Source organism: Blennius ocellaris, assembly GCF_963422515.1.
Source record: "Blennius ocellaris genome assembly, chromosome: 1".
Lineage (NCBI taxonomy): Eukaryota > Metazoa > Chordata > Actinopteri > Blenniiformes > Blenniidae > Blennius > Blennius ocellaris.
The window spans coordinates 31,299,237-31,320,706 of NC_137650.1; the positions used below are offsets into that span (position 1 = coordinate 31,299,237).

Here is a 21,470-nt window from a genome sequence, read left to right on the forward strand (position 1 = left end):
AGCCAAACCAGAAGATTTAGGCTGCATGGCAGTCTAAATCTTCTGAAACACCCCAGAGAGGAGGTGGGCACATGTTATTTGTGACCAGCTGTCCCTTTGTCTATAATCCTCTTTGTACTTACTGTAAATATTTAAAAGTTTGCTGTATTTTCTGTGTATAAAATAAACGGCAATCCATTAAAATGAAACAAGGGTCACAATTTATTGTTCCATAAAAACAGACAGCAGAAAGTTATGTACAGCTGAGGCATGCAACAGAACTAACGCTCAACATTTAACTTGGTCGAAGGCCTTTTTTTTTTTTTTGTTGTTTGTTGGTTTGCACACGTGGAGCGGGATTATGAGGAAGAGGAGGTGGAGGAGGAGGAGTGGTTGTGGCGATACTGAGGCTTGTTGTTGAAGTCCAGGCGCTCCCCGCAGATGAGACTCTGGATGAGCCACTCCGGAGACACCAGCGGGACTTTCTGCGACGTGGCGTTCTGCTCCACTGACGGCGGACAGTCGCCGTCGGCCACCACGATGTCGTATTTGCCAGCAGGAATGTCTGCAGAAGGAGTGTCAAAGTTTTTTGGGTTTTTTTTTTTAATCCACAGCATGAAATGAGTATTACAGCAAAAATCCAGGTTAAAATTGATGCTTGCACGGTTTCATGACCGTTGCACACGTGCAGAAGGACTTCAGCGAAGAAAAACTGATATACCTTCTGCTAATTCATTACATAATTTGCTATGCAGTATATGAATACTCTGAATGGAATTTCGTTCTTGTGCCTATTATGACAATGTCAATTGAAGAGAGATTCAAAGACATCTCTAGAAACTAAAGTGTTGTCTTTTGTTTTACAGTGAGAGGATTTGCAGATGACTGCCGTCTTCACGCTACAGTTCAGAGAGTAACTGGATTAAAACCAATTAAAAAGCCGCGAAAACCTTACTTTTACATTTATTTCATTCTCAAAAGGTGCCACATTTATAAACATTCGTTTATGGGATGAGCCGACTCGACAGGTAACGGCCAGGAAAAGAGTACAAAAGTGCAAATTAACCTCCACTGAAAGCTGCAGAAGTTCATTCAGTGGTTTAGATGTTGTGGATTTTGTACCTGAGCTGTCTTTGTCGGCGTGGAAGTGTCGGACAGACGAGCCTCCGCCCATGGTTATCAGCTGGGCCCAAAGCTCCACCGGCTTCTCAAACACCAGCAGCACCTTCATGGCCTTGAACGGACTGCAGCGTTGGTGCCTGATGGGGGGGGGAAACAAGAATTTACTTAGATTTTAATTCATGTGTGCCTCCCCTAATCTCAATTAATTTTAAATAATTTGGACAATTTTTTCAGGAATGAAATGATTTTGGGCATCCAGTAAAAAAAAAAGAAAAGCTTGATCTCACCACTCGACGATGGCGTCGTCCGGTCCCACGCCGGCGGGCAGCAGGTAGCTCCTGTAGTTGAGCAGCTTGTTGTCTTTGCAGCAGTCTCGAACCCAAATGTGAGACACACACGGCACGCCGCTGGCCACGCACAGCAGGTACTTCCTGGTACGGCAATGCTGGTCTGCGATGAGCAGGCTCTGATACGCCGCCTTGCACTGAGAAATGAGAGGAGACGGGAGCGATGAGGCTCTGGAGCGACACTGGTTTGTCCTTAAACCTTCACGGAAATGTATTGAAATGTTCAAGGTTATAAAAACAACGTAAAGACTGACGAACATAAAAGCAACGAATGACATTTTGTGTAATGAAACTTCCTGAATGCACACTTACCCTCAGGGAAATTAGAGCTTTATTTTTTTTTCATTTGGTAAACACATGCTTTAATGTCAGGGAGATGACTAGTAGTGTTGTGAGTACTAGGGCAGGATCAGATTTAAATTGCTGCAAAATGAAGTTTTTCTTTCTGCTATGCTTCACTTGAATCAGTTTGGTAATGACATTTTTATTTTAAATGAAAATCAATCTATCTCCATCACAAACAGAGAAGCAGACGGTCCACCAGTCACTCACACCTTTGGACTAAAACTGGAGTACTTGGAGGAAACTATGCATGCCTGGAGAAAACATGCAAACGCCACACAGAAAAGCCAGGCTGGTATTTGAATCCACAACCTTCTTGTTGTGAGATAAAAACATTAAGCGCTAGCAGCTCATAGAGAACATCAACCATGTTAGAGATCTCTACCCATTAAAAGAATTTCACAAATGCCAGTTTCGGTGTTCAGTTCTACAGAAGTGATGTTTTCAGTGAGTACCTGCTCTTCATTGAAGTCTGGTAGGATGAAGCCTCCGCCTGCCTGCAGCTGGGACTCTGTGTAGCCTTTGTTATATGGACCAGTCTCCACGTAATCTATTGTCGGAAGAAGAAAAAAAAAGAATGACATGAAGGGAAGCAACTGCTTTAAAGCATTAGATCATTCTTTCCTTAAATGGCTGCATGAATCAGAATGTTGTGTATTTTTTCCTATCACACTGCTCAGAAATTTTATTTTCTTTTTAACTACTTATCGCTGGCTTTGTTAACCTGTAAATTAATGTGATGTACGTTTGCAGTTTCTAGAGTGGATACTCTAAGAAAAAGCCCAACTATATAAATAGTTTAAGCTTGTGATGTCACACTATGAGAAGTGTTGAACAAATTCTATTTTTGCAGTAGGTCCTGAGTTTTCAGTACGAACTTTCTACTCTCCAGCTGCAGTCGTGTGGAGATCAGCCGGAAATCAGCATAGACTAAAGCGTTCCACAAACAAATGTAAAGCGGAAGTCAATTTACACTTTTAGCTGTCATTACGAGCTCCTCAAGAATCACAACAAGTTCTGTGTTTTCTTTCCAAACCGCTGAGTTGAGAAATTCATTCGTTTAGTTGGAGTCAAAAGTGGGAGCTCGATAATCTGAGGCAACTTCAACCTCAAATGTTATTTCAGGATTTAGTAAATAGAATCAGCAGCTTGGCGTCACATCTCCTAATCTGCCTCACCCTCCTCGTCGTCGCTCATGATCTTGTTGGTCAGCCGGTCGATCTCGGACGAAGCCGTGAGCATGAAGGCGAAGCCCATGAAGAGCGACGTGTTCTGGGGCAGCGGGCCGTGGGTCTCCGCCACGTCGGCAGGCTGACCAGGGAGGTCGGTGCCACTGCCCGAGGTGTTGCACGCACCGACCCGCTGAGCTGTGCACAGAAAGACACAAGGAAAGAGTTCAAACGGAGAGAGAGCAGTCACATGACGCGTTCACCCAAATCCCAAAAAGTCAGCGTCAGCCACCAGAATAAACAAGGTTTTGGAAGAGATGTGAAGAAATCTCGAAAAATCAATTGTGAGAAAACATTTATTTTGATTTACTCAAAGTCACTTTTTTCAAACGTTGATATTTAAAGAAAATCCACCCGTGAAATGCAGCTTTCCTCCACCTGTGGACCAACACCATTGCGAACGCTGAAAACATGTCATTTATTACCGAGTCGGCCTCAGCAGCGGTCGGCAAACAGCAGCAGGACGGATGTGGGCCACGTGGAGGTCTTAATGTCTCAGTTATGTTCAAAAATCACACATTACTCATTTCACAGGATTAAAACAACTTCAAATTTTTTTTTAAAAAAGGACAAAAATTATTTAAAAATATTATATTATGATGTGCATTTTAAAAAGCTAATTTAATCTTGTTCATACTAAATATTTCTAAAAAAAAAAAAAAAAATCATCCAGATTCAGTCTTTAATGATGGCTGTGATTGGACACCGGCAGGAGGCCGGTATCCAATCATGTTAAAAGCACCACTGGGATCCCGCCCCCCTCCCCCTCCCTGATCACACCGAGTGGTGGTCCCAGTGGGCGGAGCTTCATACCCGCTCTGGCACCCGCCCCCCTACGACCCCTCTTGGCTGGTGACCGACTGCTCTCGGAGGAAATCAGCTTCCTCTTCCCGGAGGGGCCGGGGGTCCGGGGGCTGCCGGAGGAGGCGGAGGTGCGGTTGGGGGTGGTTTGTCCTCCGGGGCCCCCTCTGCGTCTCCTTTTGCCCTCCACTAAGTTGTCTGGAATAAAACAACAGGAGCAACCTGGCTTCAGTTTGGACATTTAATATATAAATATACTCTGCTTCTTTTAGAAAAAAATAAATAATCAATACAAATTAATACAATACAATGTGTTCATGATATTTTTCATGTAATTGACTTTGGAATGACTAAAAATCAGAGATACCTGTTTTCACAAAGTTATAACTAAAGCTCTGTTCTTTTATTCCTCCTTGAATAAACCAGTTTCTTTTCTTGAATTAAGTTTCAAATTGGAAGGTGAGCGACTCAATGACTTTATATATTTATATATGTGTGTACGAGTCGGAAACAGACTTAAAAAAAACCCCCAAAAATGGTGAAACATCACTAATGTTCCTTTTGTCTTTTGTGACTTTAGACTCTCCAAATACTCAGAGCATCATCCCTGCTGGGATGAACGGCAATAACAGCATAATGAATCTAATGACCGATGTGAAAGTACATTTTTTTTATGCATCTATTAATACACTTTATTGTCATCAGGAAATATGTGTGGCAGAAATCTTAAATTACTGTATTGATCATTCCATTTCCTCTGGTTTATCTTCCATCCTTAATACACCCAGAAGTCATGCGACCATCAGTAATACTTAGACTTTCTCAACAGCAAAGGTCTTTATAGCTATATATATATATATATATATATATATACTAAAAAACTAAAAAAACTCAACCCAAGAAATAAGCTGGCTGAAACCATATACACTTCCATCTTTTAAAACAAGAGCTTTATATTAATTAAGCCAAATAAAATGTCCCTTTAATACCTCCAATAGCTGCATGTTGCTCCTTTAAAATCTGTTTTCTGGGCAAAGTGTTGAGGTTAATTGTTGGATTACTTTTAAAAATATCCTTGTATAAGAAAATAACTAGAAAAGTTTTGTTTTATTTATGTATGTTTTTTTTCCTTTTGCTTTGTGATTGTGTCTCACTGTAGAACATCTACGGTCTTAAGGTGTAAATAAAGTAAGTCCCAACTGGACCAAATATGACCAGAAACAAGTGATGAGATTATTTACTTGTGTGCATTTTTAGACATATATATTAAATAATGTTTCTATACAGTAAACCGAGATAGAATGTGTGGCGGCGTTACCCAGGCTGATGTCGGAGGCCTTGGTCAGAGGGGTGGAGGGTTCGTAGGGTCCGAGGCTGTGCTGCTCCCTCAGCTTGTTCCCCTGCTCCAGAGACAGGATGACGGAGGTCCTGTTGTACCACTGAGTCTGGCCGTCCCGCTCCACGCTGTAGAACAGCTCCTGGCCCTCCGTCTTATGGCCTTTCACAACACCTGCACAGTGCGCACACATTGTTTTAATGCTTCTCATTCAAAGGTAGTGAAGCATACAGGTTGACATCAGGGCGGAATGGATGAACGGACTGGCAGGCTCCGAGGTCCCCCTCACCGATGCTGAAGTACTCGTCCTCCAGCAGAGCCGTGACCTCCGTCTCCAGGGGGATGGGGTCGCACAGCAGGATGTCCTTCCCCGACACCTCGCACTCGTAGCCGTCGTCAAAGCGCAGGCGGAACTGCCCCTCGCCGGCGTCGCTGATGATGCGGCCCGAGTAGAAGTAGCCGTTGGACGACCACTTGGCCACCACCCGCAGGCCGACGAAGCTGCTGCCAGCGGAGCTCGCCTCCTCCGGCGAAGACCTGAGAGAGTCGGAGTGGCCGGCGAGCTCGGTGGGGCTGACGGGGAGGCGCGGGGGGAGCATGCGGCTGAAGGCCTCGTCCTCGGAGGAGGAGTGCGGGTGGTGGGCGTGAGCGCCGAGCCGCTGCAGCGAGCCGACGCCTCCTCCTCTAAAGGGGGGAAACAGAGTCTGTTCAGTCTGTACGGATTTATACAAAGTCTTTCAGAAAGTTCCCTCACACTGCCGTTTAGGTAGCTTTTTGTAAATAGGCATTATTTTCTTTATTGTGATTTTTTTTTGGTAACTGCAAAAAGCATTTTATAAATAAACTTTACTCACTTTCTAATGTTACACTGAGATGCTTCTGAACATTTGCTTAAATGTTAAATTGACTTGTGAATCGTTTGTTTCAAGTTCTCGTCCGAGAGAAAAATGAACTGATAATATGACGGGGCATAATTCGGATATTAGGGTAAAATTAGAACGTGCTAAAACAAAAACTGCTTCTAAATTGTGTGAATTTTGCCCATTTTATGACATTGTATTTTAACTAGCCCACAATAATTGAGAGATGATACTTTCAGAGCTTTTACTCAATAATTGGACTTTTTTTTTTTTTATTTAAAATGTATACATTTGATATGTCCAGCTTACCGCTTTCCAACATTTATACACCAATAGAAATGCATTAAAATGTCTCAAAGGAAAATGATTCTTGATGTTATTTGTCAACAGATCTGAGCGGAAGGGTTAGTGTAAAAAGAATTAGAGAAAAGATGAAATAGGAAAATGTTATTCAGAGATACTGTGATGATCCGAGTTGTCTTTGGGTGCGGGGTGAGCCTCAGGGAGGACTCACCTGGATGGAGAGGACCGAGATGGCGGTCGCCCCCTTCTAGCCCTTCCTCTGGGGGAGTGCGGGACGAAGGCCCGGGACCCCAGGGTGGCGGAGTCCCTCATCACTGTGAACACTGACCCCGCCCTGTGCCCCCTGTGACCCCTGTGACCCCTCTGTTGATGCCCACCTCCCCTCCTGGGACTGCGGACACACAGAGGGGACGGAAGGAGCCGGTCAGGTTGCACAGGCACCCGTCAGGGGGGGGGGGCGGAGCTTCTCGTGACCCCCCCCCCCAGACTGATGCCTGTGACAACGTGAGCCTGAAGCCGGCCGGGATCAGTGAATCACTGAGAAATCAGGGTGTTAGAAAGTTCAGAGAGTGTGAAAGAGCAACGCCTGGAAACTTCGTGCAACCAGTGTTAAGGAGACACAGCGGACAGACGGGAGGACGAGCGGGGAGAATTTGAGCGGCGGGGCGGAGAGCCCGCTGGTACCTGCTGGGCTTGAGCCCTCTGCTGGGGGGCATGATGAAGTCCGGCCTGCTGAAGCCGGTGCTGCTGCTGGTTCCCCCGGAGCTGTGATGCAGGCTGGACGCCTTTGAAGACAGGGAGCTGATATCCGCCAGGTCCCCGGAGGTCACGGAGCTGCCGGTGCGACACGGGGAGATGTCGCTGTCCAGGACATGGCAGTCCACCACGGGCTCCTCGTTCTCCTGAAATAAGGCAGAGAGGAGACTCGTTGTGGCACAAAATCACTGAGTAATCACGGCGAACAGCAGAGGACACGCAAACAGTATCCGGAGCGTCGAGCGTCGCAAGATTTACCTCTGTGACTTTGCGGTCCACCTCTTTTCCATCTTCATAATAAACGTCGGTAATGATCCGTGTGACGGTGGTCCGCACTTCCTGGACGGTTCGCACGTGCCTGCGGTGTGACGGGATGGCAGCTCTTCTGAAGGACGGAGACTCCGGCTCGCCCTTTTAGATACAAGGGAAAGTCAAAGTTGTTGTAACGCGTATTTTTCTTTTCCTTTTAAGGAAAGACTCACGGAGTGCGTACCCTGCCAGCCGGAGAGCGAAACCCCGTAGCATCGAAACTCGTCTGCTGGGAAACTGTCCGCTGAGAAACACATCATCGACATCGACATCAGCACAAGCAGACGGTGAGAAATATTCTTTCATTCAATTTGCACGAGGGGCCAAAAGTCTCGTTCAGTTCTTTCATTCACTTTTACAAATTCAGCTTGTCAACATCTTTGTAAAACATCTACTTCCTCTATATTTTAATATTTCTGAGTTTGTAAAGTAGTTCAGTTCCTATTTGTGGTTTTATTCTCAGCTGAACCCTGAATGAATTTATTGAAATGATTGTAGCCAAAACAATGCAGTGATTATCCACACTCTTTCATCAGTCAACATTGTGCAGTTCTTTATGCCAGAGTTTTGTAGTTTTCACAAGTTTTTTCTCTTCATTTGTGGCATCAACAGAAACTTGAGGAGCATTATAAGGCACCTGAAAGGTTAGAACGTCACACGAGTGTCTTCATTTCAAGAGTTTTAACACAAACCCCCTACATCTCAACGATTAAGCGATGGACTCGCTTTCATTGAAACGAAATATTGGGACTACAAATGAGACAAATACAATTATTTTCTTCTCGACGAAAAGCAACATACACACATGACGGGTCAAGTTCATAAGATGACCGACAAACCTTGCTTGACTGAGTGGGGCTGTTGATGTTGTCGAAGGTCTGAGGCAAACCCGCCTTCTGCCTGACACTCGGCTTCTTTGAGGACGGCGGCTGCAGAGCTTCCGGTGCTCCTCGCCTCCCTTCAGCGGCCTCCTGCTGCGCTTCTTGCTGTAAAGCCTCCGACTGACTGTTCGGTAGGCTGTTGCATCCAAGGGAGGATGTCTGAGAGCTCCTCTGTGGTGAGGCGAACAGCTCCCCTCTGGAAGAAAAGGTACAGAAAAATCATACAAAGTCTGAATGAGATCCTCGAAGCTTAATTAAGGTGTGGACTGCATGTATCCTTCTTATATATTTCACCGTTCAATCTGCACTAAAGTATCAGTGAGCTGCTGCAATTTTCAAACCACTATCAAGCCACAAGAGGAATATTGAGATCAATACATCACTCTTTTTGTCTGATCTGTGGAGGCTTCCAGGCAGCTGCACCATTCTCTTCTCAGAAGCAAAGACACCTTAATGAGATGATATATTTATGAGAATGTGATTACACAAAACAAAAATCCAATAAGGACTTTCTGAAATCAATCAAACGTTCTGATTTGTGCCTCCGCTATTTAGTCGTCTACATAGTTGCCAATCAAGGGTAGGCAAAGACCAAACAAAGACAAGGTAGTCTGCTTTCATTTCTGTTGTGGTTGTGGTACCACTTCTCTGACTTCCGCTGTCTGGAGTGCAGACCTGCGCCTGGATCATTTCAGCCTACAAAACCCTGGTCTGCTAAAGAAATAACAGGCAGAACTCCTGGACAGGTTGTACAGTAACATTAGTTTCATCTTGAGTTAAAACTGTTTTCTGAGTTATTAAGTGAGTAAAAGCAATTATTCAGCTGCAAAAGGCTTAACTTAAAATAACCTCAGGTAAGCAGAAGGACGCAAACTAAAATGTATAGCTCCGAGAGAATCTGCACAAAGCACAAAATAAATAAATAAAAATAATGAAACGTCTCAATTTAAGCCTCCAAAAGTAGGTCTTCCTCTCTCATGCAGAGGGGAGAAACCAAGAGGGCCTATTTCTGTCTAATAAAACACATTACAAATGGGAAAATCTATTCATACCTCCTCAGGTCAACCACACAAATGGCACATTAATAAAATCACCCCGATGTGACGTAAGCCCGCAGTTTTCTGTCACAAATCTAAGTTTGCCCAGTTGTGAGCAGCCAGCAGGCTTTTCACTGCCTTCACACCTGAGGTGCAGCGCCTGTGGTCTCTCAGGACCGCAGATCCAGAGACATATTTACACAAGAACACCTCAGAACATTCGGTGACGTGCAGCTCAAAGCGTGTCGCCGGCTCTTTTCATCCTGTCCGCGTTGATACTGGAAAGTCTGCCTACGGGATGCACGCATCCATCACAGGGTTAATTTAGATTCCCCAAATGACCTCAAACACTGGAGACTGGAGAAAGCCCATGAGCACACACGTGAAAAAATTGTGGTTGTTTTGGCCCAGTTTTATGTTGATTCGTCACCGTTTTATTTAAAACAACATTCATACTTTGCATCATGAACCTGAATCCTTTGCGGGAATATGTTCAAAAAATGACTTGCTACTATTCATCTGTGACATGCTCCCGAACTGTTTTAATCGCCATTGGGGACATCGTTTTGATCCACATACACGTCATGGAAAACCTCGTTTTGATCTGTATAAAAGCTTTGGTGTCTTTCTTTGGGTGAAAACAGCGCCATCTGGTGGCAGACTGGCAACAGTTTGAGAGTTTGACGGAAATACTAGCACAACACTGGTGACAAGTGAAGGGTTTAGATTTAATAATTGACCCGCAGCCACTGCAACAACAGCTACCGTTTAAAAGAAGCTCTTCACACTCAAACATCCACACAACTTGACACAACCTATAGAGTTCTGCTATGATTGGTCTGTGTGTTTACCTGACATTTCCTCCAGATCTCTCCTCCTCGTCTTCCCCCCGCTGCTGCTGCTGCTGCTGCTGCTGACGGTGAACCTGACGGACCCGACTGAAGACCGACGGGCTGCTGAAACGTCAAACATTTACACACTTTAAGTCCACAATTCAAACAACCCTGCAGGTATTTCCCCCCCAAAAAAACCAACAAAAAAAAAACACCTCTTAAAAATTATTGGATGAAACTTCTTTCTTTATATTTACATTACTTAAAAACATTAATTCGAAAAATTTAGTTTTCAAATTTAAAAAATATATATTTTTGGGATACATGCTATTGTGTGAACTTATGATATGCAATCATGTTGTTTGTATTTATCATAAATTGTATCATTATGGAAATACGGTGATATTATAGCCTTTAGACTTTTTTTCTACTGTAGTTTTGTACTTGTGTATGCAATTCTGTGATGTACTGTGTACTGGAACGAGCATTAACATGCAAACCGATGCATTTCAATTATTTTGTAGTGAGCAACAAGATTTAAAAGCATAAAGGCAGTAATCTGAGTCAGTTACCTGGTCACAATGGTGGCAGCCTTAGTAACCTTGCCGACTGATCCGTCCTCCTCGGAGAGCGTCGGCTCTGCAGGGAAACAAATTGAGAGGACGATGGGAGCGTTTAGTTTCGACGGTCCTCTTCTATCTCGTGTACGTCTCACAAACGGTACCGAAACTCTCTTACTCTGCAGGCTGAAGCGCTCGGAGCTGCCCTCCTCCACAGGCGTCACCAGCTTCATCCTCAGACTCAGCTTCCCGTCTCCTTTCTCAGCCGAGTCGTCGACGCTTTCCCCGGACGTGACGGCGCCGGCAGTCGTCACCACGTCTGTGGAGACTTCGGCGGCTGTACCCGACTTTTCAGAAAAGGACGTGATCTCTGGGAAATGGAAAAAAAAAAAAAAACAACCCCAAAAAGAACCAAAACTGTGAAGCTCAGTCATCAGTGACGATAGTTCAGACGGACAATCCTGTAGCAGAAAATCCCACCGATGGGAGTGCTGTGTCTCAGGCTCTGCTTCAGCTGGTTGATGAGGGGAGGCGTCGCTCCATCAGCCGGGCCGATCAGCTCGCCTTCTTTCGGCAGCGTGAAGTGGAAGGAAATGTCTGCAGCGGAAAAACACAAAAATGGATGCAGAGAACAGAAACCGATTCATGAAAGCACTTTTAACTGTTTGAATGTGACAGTGATGACGATTTTTTTTGCAGCTTTGTTTTTAAATTTGACAGAAGAGGGATTGTAAAACAATCTGAGAGACGTTTAAAATCTCAGATATGGGTTAGGGTCCAAAATCTCAGATATGAGAGCAGTATTTATCTAGGAAGAGTGATGTACAACAAAATCACACGTTTTTAAATTGTACTTTTCCTTCAGTGATCAGTCAACTTTAAAAAAAAAATATATATATATATATTTTTTTTTTTTTCCTGTGCATTTTCTAAATATTTCACCCATAATTCTGGGGTTTAATCTAGATTGAATTAAAAAGTATTTACTTTTTCTGAACTATTGAGCTTTTCATGAAAATATTTCAAACATTGATAAAAATGTGCACACCTATTTTTACAAAAACATGTTGCTGTGTCCAAACTAATTCCTGGCCTGGAAAAGTTTATATCGTTCTGCATTTGCAACTTTTCCAGGAATTTTCTGACAGTAGAAATCCTGTTTTTTTTTTTCCAAACAGCACTGAATGATCATAACATGAATTTGAATTTAAAACAGGAATCTAATAACACCATGTCATGATCCAGAGTTTTGATAGTTTAATAGATCTTGACCCTCTTAATCTGATCTATCCTGTGTTTTCCATGTTTTCTACATTCACCGTTAGTTGTGTTTTTCTCTATCTTTAAGGTATCTTTGCATCTGGACTGCTTTAAATGGAAGATGACTACAACATGTCACATAAAACATTGGCGTTACACGTGACGTTCAAATCAAAGGGAAAAGCCGTTCTGTTGGGTAGATCGCATAAAAACATGACGTGAAAATAACTTTATAGTAAAAGCATTACTATTATTATATTTTCTGACTCTGAGGTGGTGATGTCAGCGCTCACCTCCCGAGCTGTCACTCAGACTCTTGTCTTTGAGGCCCTCTGCTTCACCTTCAGCCCTTTCAGCCTGAGACAGCCTATCAGGAGCCTCCTTCTCCTTCTCCTTCTCCTTCTCCTTCTCCTTCTCCTGGTGGCCGTTGGTGGATGCTGACGTTTTGTCTCTGATGGGTTGGGAGCTGTTAGGCTTTGACGGCGGCGTTGTATCCTTCAGATAAATCTCTGAGTCTCTCTCGCTGTCAGTTATGATGATGATGCTGCTATCTCCCCGGGCTTCGCTCTTCTTCTCTTCCTCCTCCTCCTCCTGCTGCTCTTCCTCCACCTCCACCTCCTCCATGGGCTCAGGAGACAGCAGCTGGCTCTGGGAGAGAACCAAAGCTATCCCTGAGGCGACAGTATTGTTCTGCTCCTCCTCTAAAACCTCCTCCATCACCACCACCTCCTCCTCCTCTTCCCCGCTCCGTTTGTGTGGCTGAGTGTTGCTAGCTGCTCCGCGCTGTTGTGACAGTGGTTCGACAGGTAGATTATTTACGCTTTCTCCTCTCGAGTCCAGAGAGCTCTTCACCAGGTCGACCGCGGACGACTGGGAGACCGTGGACTGCGAAGGCAAGCTGCGCGGCGTGGGGTCACAGGGGGTCTCCTGCACACAGCTGCTAACAGCGACATCGGAGGAGTCGAGCTTTGGCTGCGAGCAGGATGGCGGGCCGGCGGAGCTCGCCTCTTTTACATTCACATTTTGTACATTCAGAGAATTCACCGTGTCAGATTTCTGGGACAGATTGGACGGTGACTCGGCAGCTCCGGAGCCGGCGGCGGCGGCCCGCGACTCCGAGGGGACGGCGTCGCTCTCCTTCCTCTTGTCGCGGAGTGAACTCGCGGAGTCGCTGGCGTCGACGCCAGACGGCCCCTCCAGGTCATCGATCTGCGTGGCCTGGCTGTCCTCAACCTCCTCCGCCTCCCCCGAGGCGCGCTGATGGACGCCGCTACTGTCTGTGTTCACGGAGAGCTGCAAAGGCAAAGAGAAGGAAGCTGGCTCCAGCTTCTGAGACTGCGTCTCACAAGGCAATGACGCAGACTTCTGCTGGGAGGCCTCCTGGCTCGGCGTCGGCACGAACACGTCCTGAGGAAACGAATACAAAAGCACACTTAACACGCCAGCTCCTTGTAGGTGGGATTGCTCGATTGCCTGGACTTTACAAATACAGAAAGCAGACTGGGGTGAGAAATCCAGTTTTTGGAGAAACTAACAGAACGAAGTGAAACCTACAAGGTGGTAGAGGAGAGCCAACGACCTTGAACAATACAAGCTACATGACCCTCAGTGGGTTTTAGCCAGGAGGAATTATCTGCTAAAAGGAAGGTATAAAACTCTAGTTCTAAAAATATTTGGACACATTTTATCCACAGTAAAACAAATCGGGTGTTAAAAGTAAGATTTTTTTTTTTTAACATTTAGCAGCTCATCTTTTATTTTGATGTTAGCAACAAGATCCAGAAAGGAGGAGGAGGGGCAACCAAAGTCTGAAAAAGTACGTTTCACTGATAATTATTTTAATAACTATGAGTATTTTGCAATTCGGAAAGACTCTTTGGTCACGAAATTGACTGGATGTAAAAAAAAAAAAAAATAGTAAAAGTATTTTAAGATGTAAAGTCTCAGACTTCAACACTCTGTGACAAACTATGTTTGAAAATATGGGACAAGGTTTTTCAAGATAACACAGTGAAGATTTTGAGGATCCGACTTTCTGCATTGATGTTTTTCCTTGTTTTGGAGCTTGTGAAGAAGGAAGAAGAATCACTTTATAGTAAAACAAAAGGAAAAGTCATATAGGAAACTGATAACGTCTTATTTGTTTTAGTTATTTTCAAACTGAAGCTGTGAGTGATCCTTCTTCTGTCCATTCCCTCATGCATTGCGGGTAGAATTCTAATTTTGTTTTAACCATTTTGAGGGGAACCTGTCCAAAAGGATAAGCAAAGTTTTATGTTGTCTTGTACAGACATAAATTCAGGTTCTGATGAGGAAAATTATTCATTTCATCATACTTGGTTTTAGAGCCAGACTAAGGTCAGGGTGAGGATCAGGTTCGGAAAAAGATTTAGCAAATAGTTAACAAATAAAAAGTCCGACATTACAAATGAGGAAACTGCAGAAAAAACGTTTTGGAACAATAGGTTTGAGCGAGTTAAAACATAATTGTTGGTGTCATTTGGTCTGAGTAAAAAGCAAACTGACATCATGAATCTGCAGCAACTGTGTGACATTTTCATATCTCCAACATGAGGCAACGTGAACCTGATTTTAGCGCGAGCGCCTGAATAAATTTTTCGTTGTAAGCACTCACATGAGAGAACTCTGGCTGGGAGGGTATGGAAAGCGGTCGCTCCAACATAAAACCAGGAGAATTCTGGGATATCGGCGTTGAGGCGGACGGATGTGGCTTTGAAGTGGATTCTGTTTCCATCGGCTCGTCTTTGTCTGCCGCTGCATCATCTGGAGGAAGTGACGTGTCCATCGGTTCGTCTGCACCTGAACAAAGCAAAAACCTTTGAGCTCGACACCGAAGCTCAATCTTCCTCTCGATTGGAGACAAATCACTGCAGACGGTTTGGTCGCTTACCGTTCTCTGGTACAGTGGGCGAGCTGGGAATGATTATAGGAGTGGGGCTGAAGTTGTCTTGTGTGGGGGCAACGTAGTCCATGGAGCTCCTAGGAATGGGACAGACGGTAAACCGAGATGAATGTCGGGTGATTTTCTGGGTTCGGGTGATCAGGCAGGGGGTGTGAGGGCGCGACGTGACTCACTGGGACAGACTCTCCTGCACCAGCGTTCCCTGTCCGGACAGATGCAGCAGCCGCAGGGTGTGGGCGGGCGTGGAGGTGGGGTGACCCGGCTGCTCCGGCTCACATACAGTGCTGTCGACTGCAGCGCCTGAATGCAACATGCAAAGTAAGACGGGAGACAGAGGAAGCTTAATTTATGCCGAGGGTTATTAAACTGTAGCTGCTTGCAGATATTCAATCAGGACAGAACATGAATGGATGTATGGATAGCGCGAGTGTCATTATGCGTGTGAAACCAAAAAAAAGTATTATCTGGAACAAATTTTCTGAAAAATGCTCATATCTGTGCATTTTGACATTTGGGCTCACTCACCTCCCTTCTCTAGCAATAGCTTAAATTAATTTTAAATTACCATTTAAAACTAGTTGGAGTTACTTTTCGAAAGCAAATAGTAGCCACGCGTGTACGATCAATAATATTATTTTCTTAAATAAGCGAAGATTGACGTATTATTGCAATGTTGGTGTGAAACAGTATCTGGGCTTTCAGCACTGTGTGGGTCAGGCTGAATCACTCATTCGCTTCCAGCTGAAGCGACACCAGATAATTTAACGGAAGATGTTCCATCTTGTGCTTCTTGACAGAAACAAATCTGCAAACCAACAGCACAACAGAAGCAGCAGCTAAACAGCTGAGATAAACTATCAGTACACAGACAGCTCAGTAAGCTGCTGTTTGCGCTGTAAATCAGTCACATTCATGTATTCCTTTGCATGTTGGGACTGATAATGGTGACGCGAATTGGGATATTTGGAAACAGTGAGGCGTTTGGATCAGTTTTTATCTGTATAAAATTGACTTTCTGCATCAATATTTCCATTTTTACTTAATAATAATAATAATAAAAAAACACATCACCTACTTTTGCAAGGTCCATAATTATCTCTGACAGCCATCACTGTGAAGATTGTTTAAGTTTGAGCCACACGCACTGACTACATAAACCGCATGCTCCACATAAGTCATGTTGATCCGATTCATGACTTTTTGTTGGCCTCACACGGGTCAATCTTTAGACAATCAAACAGCCGTGTGTCGCCCACATTCAATATATGTGTCCATTTTATTGGGTTCAGCTCATATTTGAAGGAATCAAACCTTTAAACAATGATTTAGACGATTTGAAAGAAGAAGGAAAAAAAAAAGTCCCAAACAAACTCCCCATATCTTGCACCTGAGAGAATAGCACGTACGGAAGCAACAAAGGCTTAAACATACCCGACTTGTCATTGTCGAAGAGGTCTTGCTGTGAGGACAGAATCTCACAGTCCTGCCCATCTTGCTCTCCGGAGGCCTGCAGGTTCTGCGAGTGCAGCAGCGTGTGGACGTTCACCTGGCGTGCCGACTGTCCCAAACAGTCCGACGAGCTGCTGGAGCTCACCTCGGACCTGCGGGGGCGGGGGGGGTGGCAGAACCAGCAGTCATTAGACCACAGAGTTCATCGGCAGCGTACGTATGTCGGGCTTTAATCGCTGCTGTAAAGCGGAGCTGCACCTCACTGCTTTGTTGTCCTGACTCTCTGAAGTTCTCGAGCCGACGTTCTGCTCTGCTGGAGATGGAGAGACACCAGATTGACTCTTCAAAGCATTAGATGTCACCGTGAAGGCTCTGATCAGGTTTTAACTTAAAAAAAAAAAAAAACAGTCACATGCAGCTGTCATGTTTCGCCGCTTAAATTCCCGTGCGCATTGTGCATTTCACCTGAAGCATCGCAGAGCGCAGCAAACAAGAAACCTCTGTTGCACTTCAGATGAGATCAGACAATGACGTCGTAATACATGAAGGAAGAAAAAAAAAAAAAAAACCCACACAGTTTCTATAAATAAAAGTCTCAGTACCTAATTTGCTGCGTCTCTCGCTGTCTGACTGAGGCAGGATGTCTCCGTCCTGACTGTTCAGCTCTCCGTCTCGCTGACTCTGAGAGAGCATCAGGAAGCCAAACTGAGACGATCCCCCTGGAACACACACAAAACAACAACAAAAAAACCCTCTTCTTTAAAAAACATTTATTAAAAATACCACTACACTGAGCAGATAAGCATGGAGCTGCACAAGAATGAACAAAGAGACACTAAGACATGCACAATGATTTGGAAAAACACGTGTTCCACCATGAGACTTGAACAAATACAAAGAGTAATACCCGATTCAGATAGTGGAGATGATTTGTGGACGAGTGCAACTACACGTACACACTCCCTGCTAACAGCACCAAGAAATGACTGTGTTGTATTTGGTGCTATATAAATAAAGTTGAATTCAATTCAATTAAACTGAATGAAGTAAAACAAATAGCAATGACTTCTAAAAGTACTTCAATGCCTTTTTCATATAACTAAAAGTAAAATCTATGAAAAAAATCATAAACTGAATCGCAATATTTACCGGTATAGTTCCGACAATAACAACACTGTCCAAAACAATCTGAGTCGGTTATTAAATAACAATAATGTAATGAGAAAGATCACGCAAAAAATCAGAATTCAGCATCAAGACCTGCAGTGTGAACGCAGCTTTAGCCTTGATTCTATCAGCTTCAGTCTTGTTTCAGGCCACTTACCATCAGACTGCATGCAGTGTGTCGTAGAATCAGCTCCGGAGTCCATTTCAGCGTCATCCAGCAAACACCTGGAAGATTAGTCAGAGTCATAAATTTACTGCCTGACCCCAAACATCACCAGACCGCTGACATGCACACTGCAAACTTACTTCTTCCTGTTGGGAAGAGGACAGACGTTAATGACCTGACTCTGCTCCTGGGATGCTGATGTTGGGTTGGCTGATGTGAGAATTTCTGAAGAAAAAGAAGGTACGTTAAGATTTTTAGATCAAATAAAATACAAAGGATATTTTTAGGGAAAACACTGACCAGGTTCGGCTTGGCTGTTGTTGTTGTCGGATTGGCTGTCGGTCTGAGAGCACCTGCTTCCTAACGGGGACGATATCAGCTCCTGGAGGAGAATAACAAAGTCAGAAAATTCACGAGGCACTTTTAGTCCTCGTCCTTCTGTCTGAGAATGAAGGTTTGCGTGGAAGAGATGTAGAATGTTTGTCGTGTTACAAACCATAATAAAGATGAAGTAAAAAAGAAAAATACAACAATAACACATGAGATTTAAAAGAGGCATGTGGTAAATGTATCTAATAAGTCAATATATTACAATGAACACAACCTAATTTGATTTAATTTACCTGAAGAAGCTGATTCAGTGTGAAACAAATCTAAATTACATAAACAGAATTAAACCATGGCCATGACTTTAAATGGAGTAAAAATAAACCTAATTCTTTATAATCAGTACTGTCTATTTATGGGTAGCTCTTGAAAAATATGCAGTTATTGTGACAGTTCAATGAAAGACCAATAAGGTGTTTTCTTTAAAGAGAGGATTCAGAAGATGGAAATATGCATGTTTTACATTTATGGCTGTGAACAAATCACCTGGATGCACAAAACGTACCAGAGCTGCAAATTTCAAGTATCCCTTAAGAGCATGAAGGTCCAATACTGGACGTAAAACCTTACGGACATAGTACTTTCTCACCAAGTACCTTGAATAGTAACCGTTCTGGCTCTGCCCTGACGGTACGACTCGAATAGCTGTTTTGATTAGCAAGTGATAGATTTCATCCTGCAAAATCTGAACTTTGTCCTCCTGAGATGTGACTGCAATACCCCAACACAGATACAAACAAGTTTAAGGAACAATTTGTAAGAAAAGAGGGAAGAACGTTGGCGTGTGCTTGTGCATCGATGTGGGAAGAAAAGATTTGACAGCTTAAATGAGATTAAATGTTTTCAATGTACTAGTCTCTGCATGCTTGCATGATAAAAGACAGTCCAGACTGGCAAACACTGCTTTCTGAATGCAAATATTTTCTTAAACATAACAGTTGACCATTGTAAACATGGCTTTAGCTTGTTTTGGGAGTTTTTTTGATACTTTCACAATTCTCAAGACAGTATATTTTAATAGTTTACATGGAATAATTTTGGGCAATCTGACTGTTTCCAAGTTAAAATGGCAAACTTCCTTTGTGTTTTGGCTTTTTGTTCACGTGACAGTGATGTTGCGGTCTCAAAACTCTACACATGCTCAGTCCGGCTGGAGAGACTCGCTTTACTGCACATGTGAGCTGATCAACCACAGTAACAGTAGAGAATGAAGAGTGTTTGTGCTGCTCACTCTTTTGAATTTACCCATGCTCTTCCAACAAGGTGTACATTTCCTACACCATCTGGATCACATGAGGACACATTTCTTTCATACAGCAGATACTGAGTGGGCATGCGGGACGAAGATAGACAGTTTAAATGATCCTGAATGTTTTTATCGTACTGTTCTCTGCCTTTGTGCGTGGGTGGTTGGATAACAGAAACACACAGCATCATGTTTGGCTCTCAAATATCAAGGGACTCTAATAAATACAAATGTGGTCATTCTTACTTTAAAAAAAAAAAGATAATTTCCTTGTACATTTCCGACATATGGTGGTGTGTTCCGCATAGCAATTTGGTTGAAGAAAATTCACTAAGTATTGATTTCCTTTCGCTGTTGTTATTGTGGACGTTGAGATACAGAGGCTGATTCTGTAAATTAGGACTGAAAATTGTCTGGCTTAAATGTGAAATGAAGATAAAATTGTTCATATATCTTGTTACTAGATGATATCACCTTACAAAAGCTGTAAGCATGAAGAAATGATTGCCCAATAACAACGATACTTTTCTATACCTATGTATTAATGTGATGTATTAAACTGTTTTCCCTAAACTCAGTGGGATTATTGCTTCCAGCACCATCAGAAACAACAATCTGCTGATCATATCATCTAATTTCTCAAACCACAACAAAAGGCCAAAAGGTCACTTATTAACTAATAATGACAATATCATTATCAGTGCATTATATTTAAGTATAACACAATAAGATAATACCAGAGAAAGATGTTTTAGATGGGCACTTCAGGACGATGTTCATTTAGTTCATAATTCATTGTTTACCTGCAGGACTTGTGCATACATGTCGACACCACAGCTGTGAATCTGCACACAATGCATCTGCACCGCCTTCACAGCTCCGTGAATAATAACCTGGACATGAAGTGATTCGGGTCAAGTGGCCCTGGATCTTACCAGTACCGGGCTGCGGGCGGTGGGCTGCAGGCTGGACAGGCGGCGAGCCAGCAGAGCTCGATAGCTGCTCTCGGGATCGTCCTCCAACGCGACGCTGTCCGGCTGGGAGTCCTCCACGATCAGGCACGGGTTTTCAGGCTGAGGCAGGCTGGATTCCAGGTCACTCCCACCGGGATCCATGAGGTCAGGTCGAGGACGGGAGTCACTGGGCTGCTTGCTGCGATCTATCCGAGCAGCGGGGAGACAAGGACGGCAGCCATGTGAGTGGAAGCCCGGTTATTGTTACCCGGAAAGTAGCAGCAAGGCTAAAGTCGAGAACTTAGCATCGAGCGCTCCGCCCACCAACAAGAACAACAACAACGCCGCGCGCTGCAAGGCGTGTTTACTCCAAAGAAAGTTCATCGGGCACCGGGAGACGTTTAACCAACAATCCAGCGAGATTGTGGAGTTTTAACACATGCAATTGTGTTTCGATGCTACTTTTCCGCTTTATTTACAAAAGACAAAACTACGTTCCGGGCCGGCCCCCTTTCTCCCGGCAAAACTTCGAGGAAGAGCTCTCATTGGTCGTGATGGCCTGTGACGTCATGAAAGAATGCTCATTGGTTTGATGGCAGCAGGACTTTTTTTTTCGTAATGACTCCTGTGTGGTAGGAGGACTAGCTGTGAGCTATTTCGTGTCTTTTTAATGTCAGAATAAATATTTCGTGCTATTTACCTTTGAGTAAATCCCGTACAGCTATTCATACTTTATGTTCGATCAATTTATTCAAATAGGTGTGCAATCCGTGTGATTACCATATCCTATACATTATTATCGCTGCCCTATGTTATAATTTATATACTACAGAGTGCCGATTTACACTAAAGCACACTAGATATGACTTAATAGATGTGCTGGGTGTATATTTAAGCAGAACATGCTTCAGATTTAGATTTAAAGAATTCAAATTCACTTCCTGCTGGCACAAGATTCATCCCATACGTTCGCCTTTGTTTTATATTTACAGTGAAGCAAAATAAGCCATTAAGGTATCAAGAATGTTGTGTTCATGTATTTCTCATGCCATAGTATACTTGTATTCATGGTTGCTTTTAATTTCAGTTTAGAATTTTACAATTGATCTCAACGCTCAGAGTGTGCAGTGGTCAAAAGGCTTCAGAAACAAGCTTGTGTTCAGTGGTTTGCAGGTTTGAATCCCATTGCCAACTGCAACATGACTGTACTATAACTGTTGCTGA

The 21,470-nt window shown here is 43.7% G+C and overlaps 1 protein-coding gene across 1 annotated transcript; it reads right to left on the minus strand.

The window, feature by feature from the left end:
• Nucleotides 1-247: 247 nt before the first annotated feature.
• Nucleotides 248-20,411, minus strand: tp53bp1 (tumor protein p53 binding protein, 1). The gene is made up of 27 exons (XM_080516843.1): nucleotides 20,229-20,411; nucleotides 17,961-18,042; nucleotides 17,801-17,885; nucleotides 17,652-17,719; nucleotides 16,930-17,046; nucleotides 16,586-16,640; nucleotides 16,310-16,479; nucleotides 15,052-15,178; nucleotides 14,867-14,955; nucleotides 14,591-14,775; nucleotides 12,249-13,362; nucleotides 11,176-11,292; nucleotides 10,874-11,065; nucleotides 10,708-10,774; nucleotides 10,154-10,258; nucleotides 8,224-8,461; nucleotides 7,569-7,628; nucleotides 7,334-7,486; nucleotides 7,004-7,221; nucleotides 5,446-5,840; nucleotides 5,139-5,330; nucleotides 3,833-4,018; nucleotides 2,969-3,157; nucleotides 2,246-2,340; nucleotides 1,389-1,585; nucleotides 1,102-1,238; nucleotides 248-544 (listed from the first exon to the last, which is right to left on the minus strand). The coding sequence occupies exons 1-27, from the start codon at nucleotides 20,406-20,408 to the stop codon at nucleotides 339-341; spliced, it is 5,019 nt and encodes a 1,672-aa protein (XP_080372969.1). The 5' UTR covers nucleotides 20,409-20,411; the 3' UTR covers nucleotides 248-338.
• Nucleotides 20,412-21,470: the final 1,059 nt, after the last annotated feature.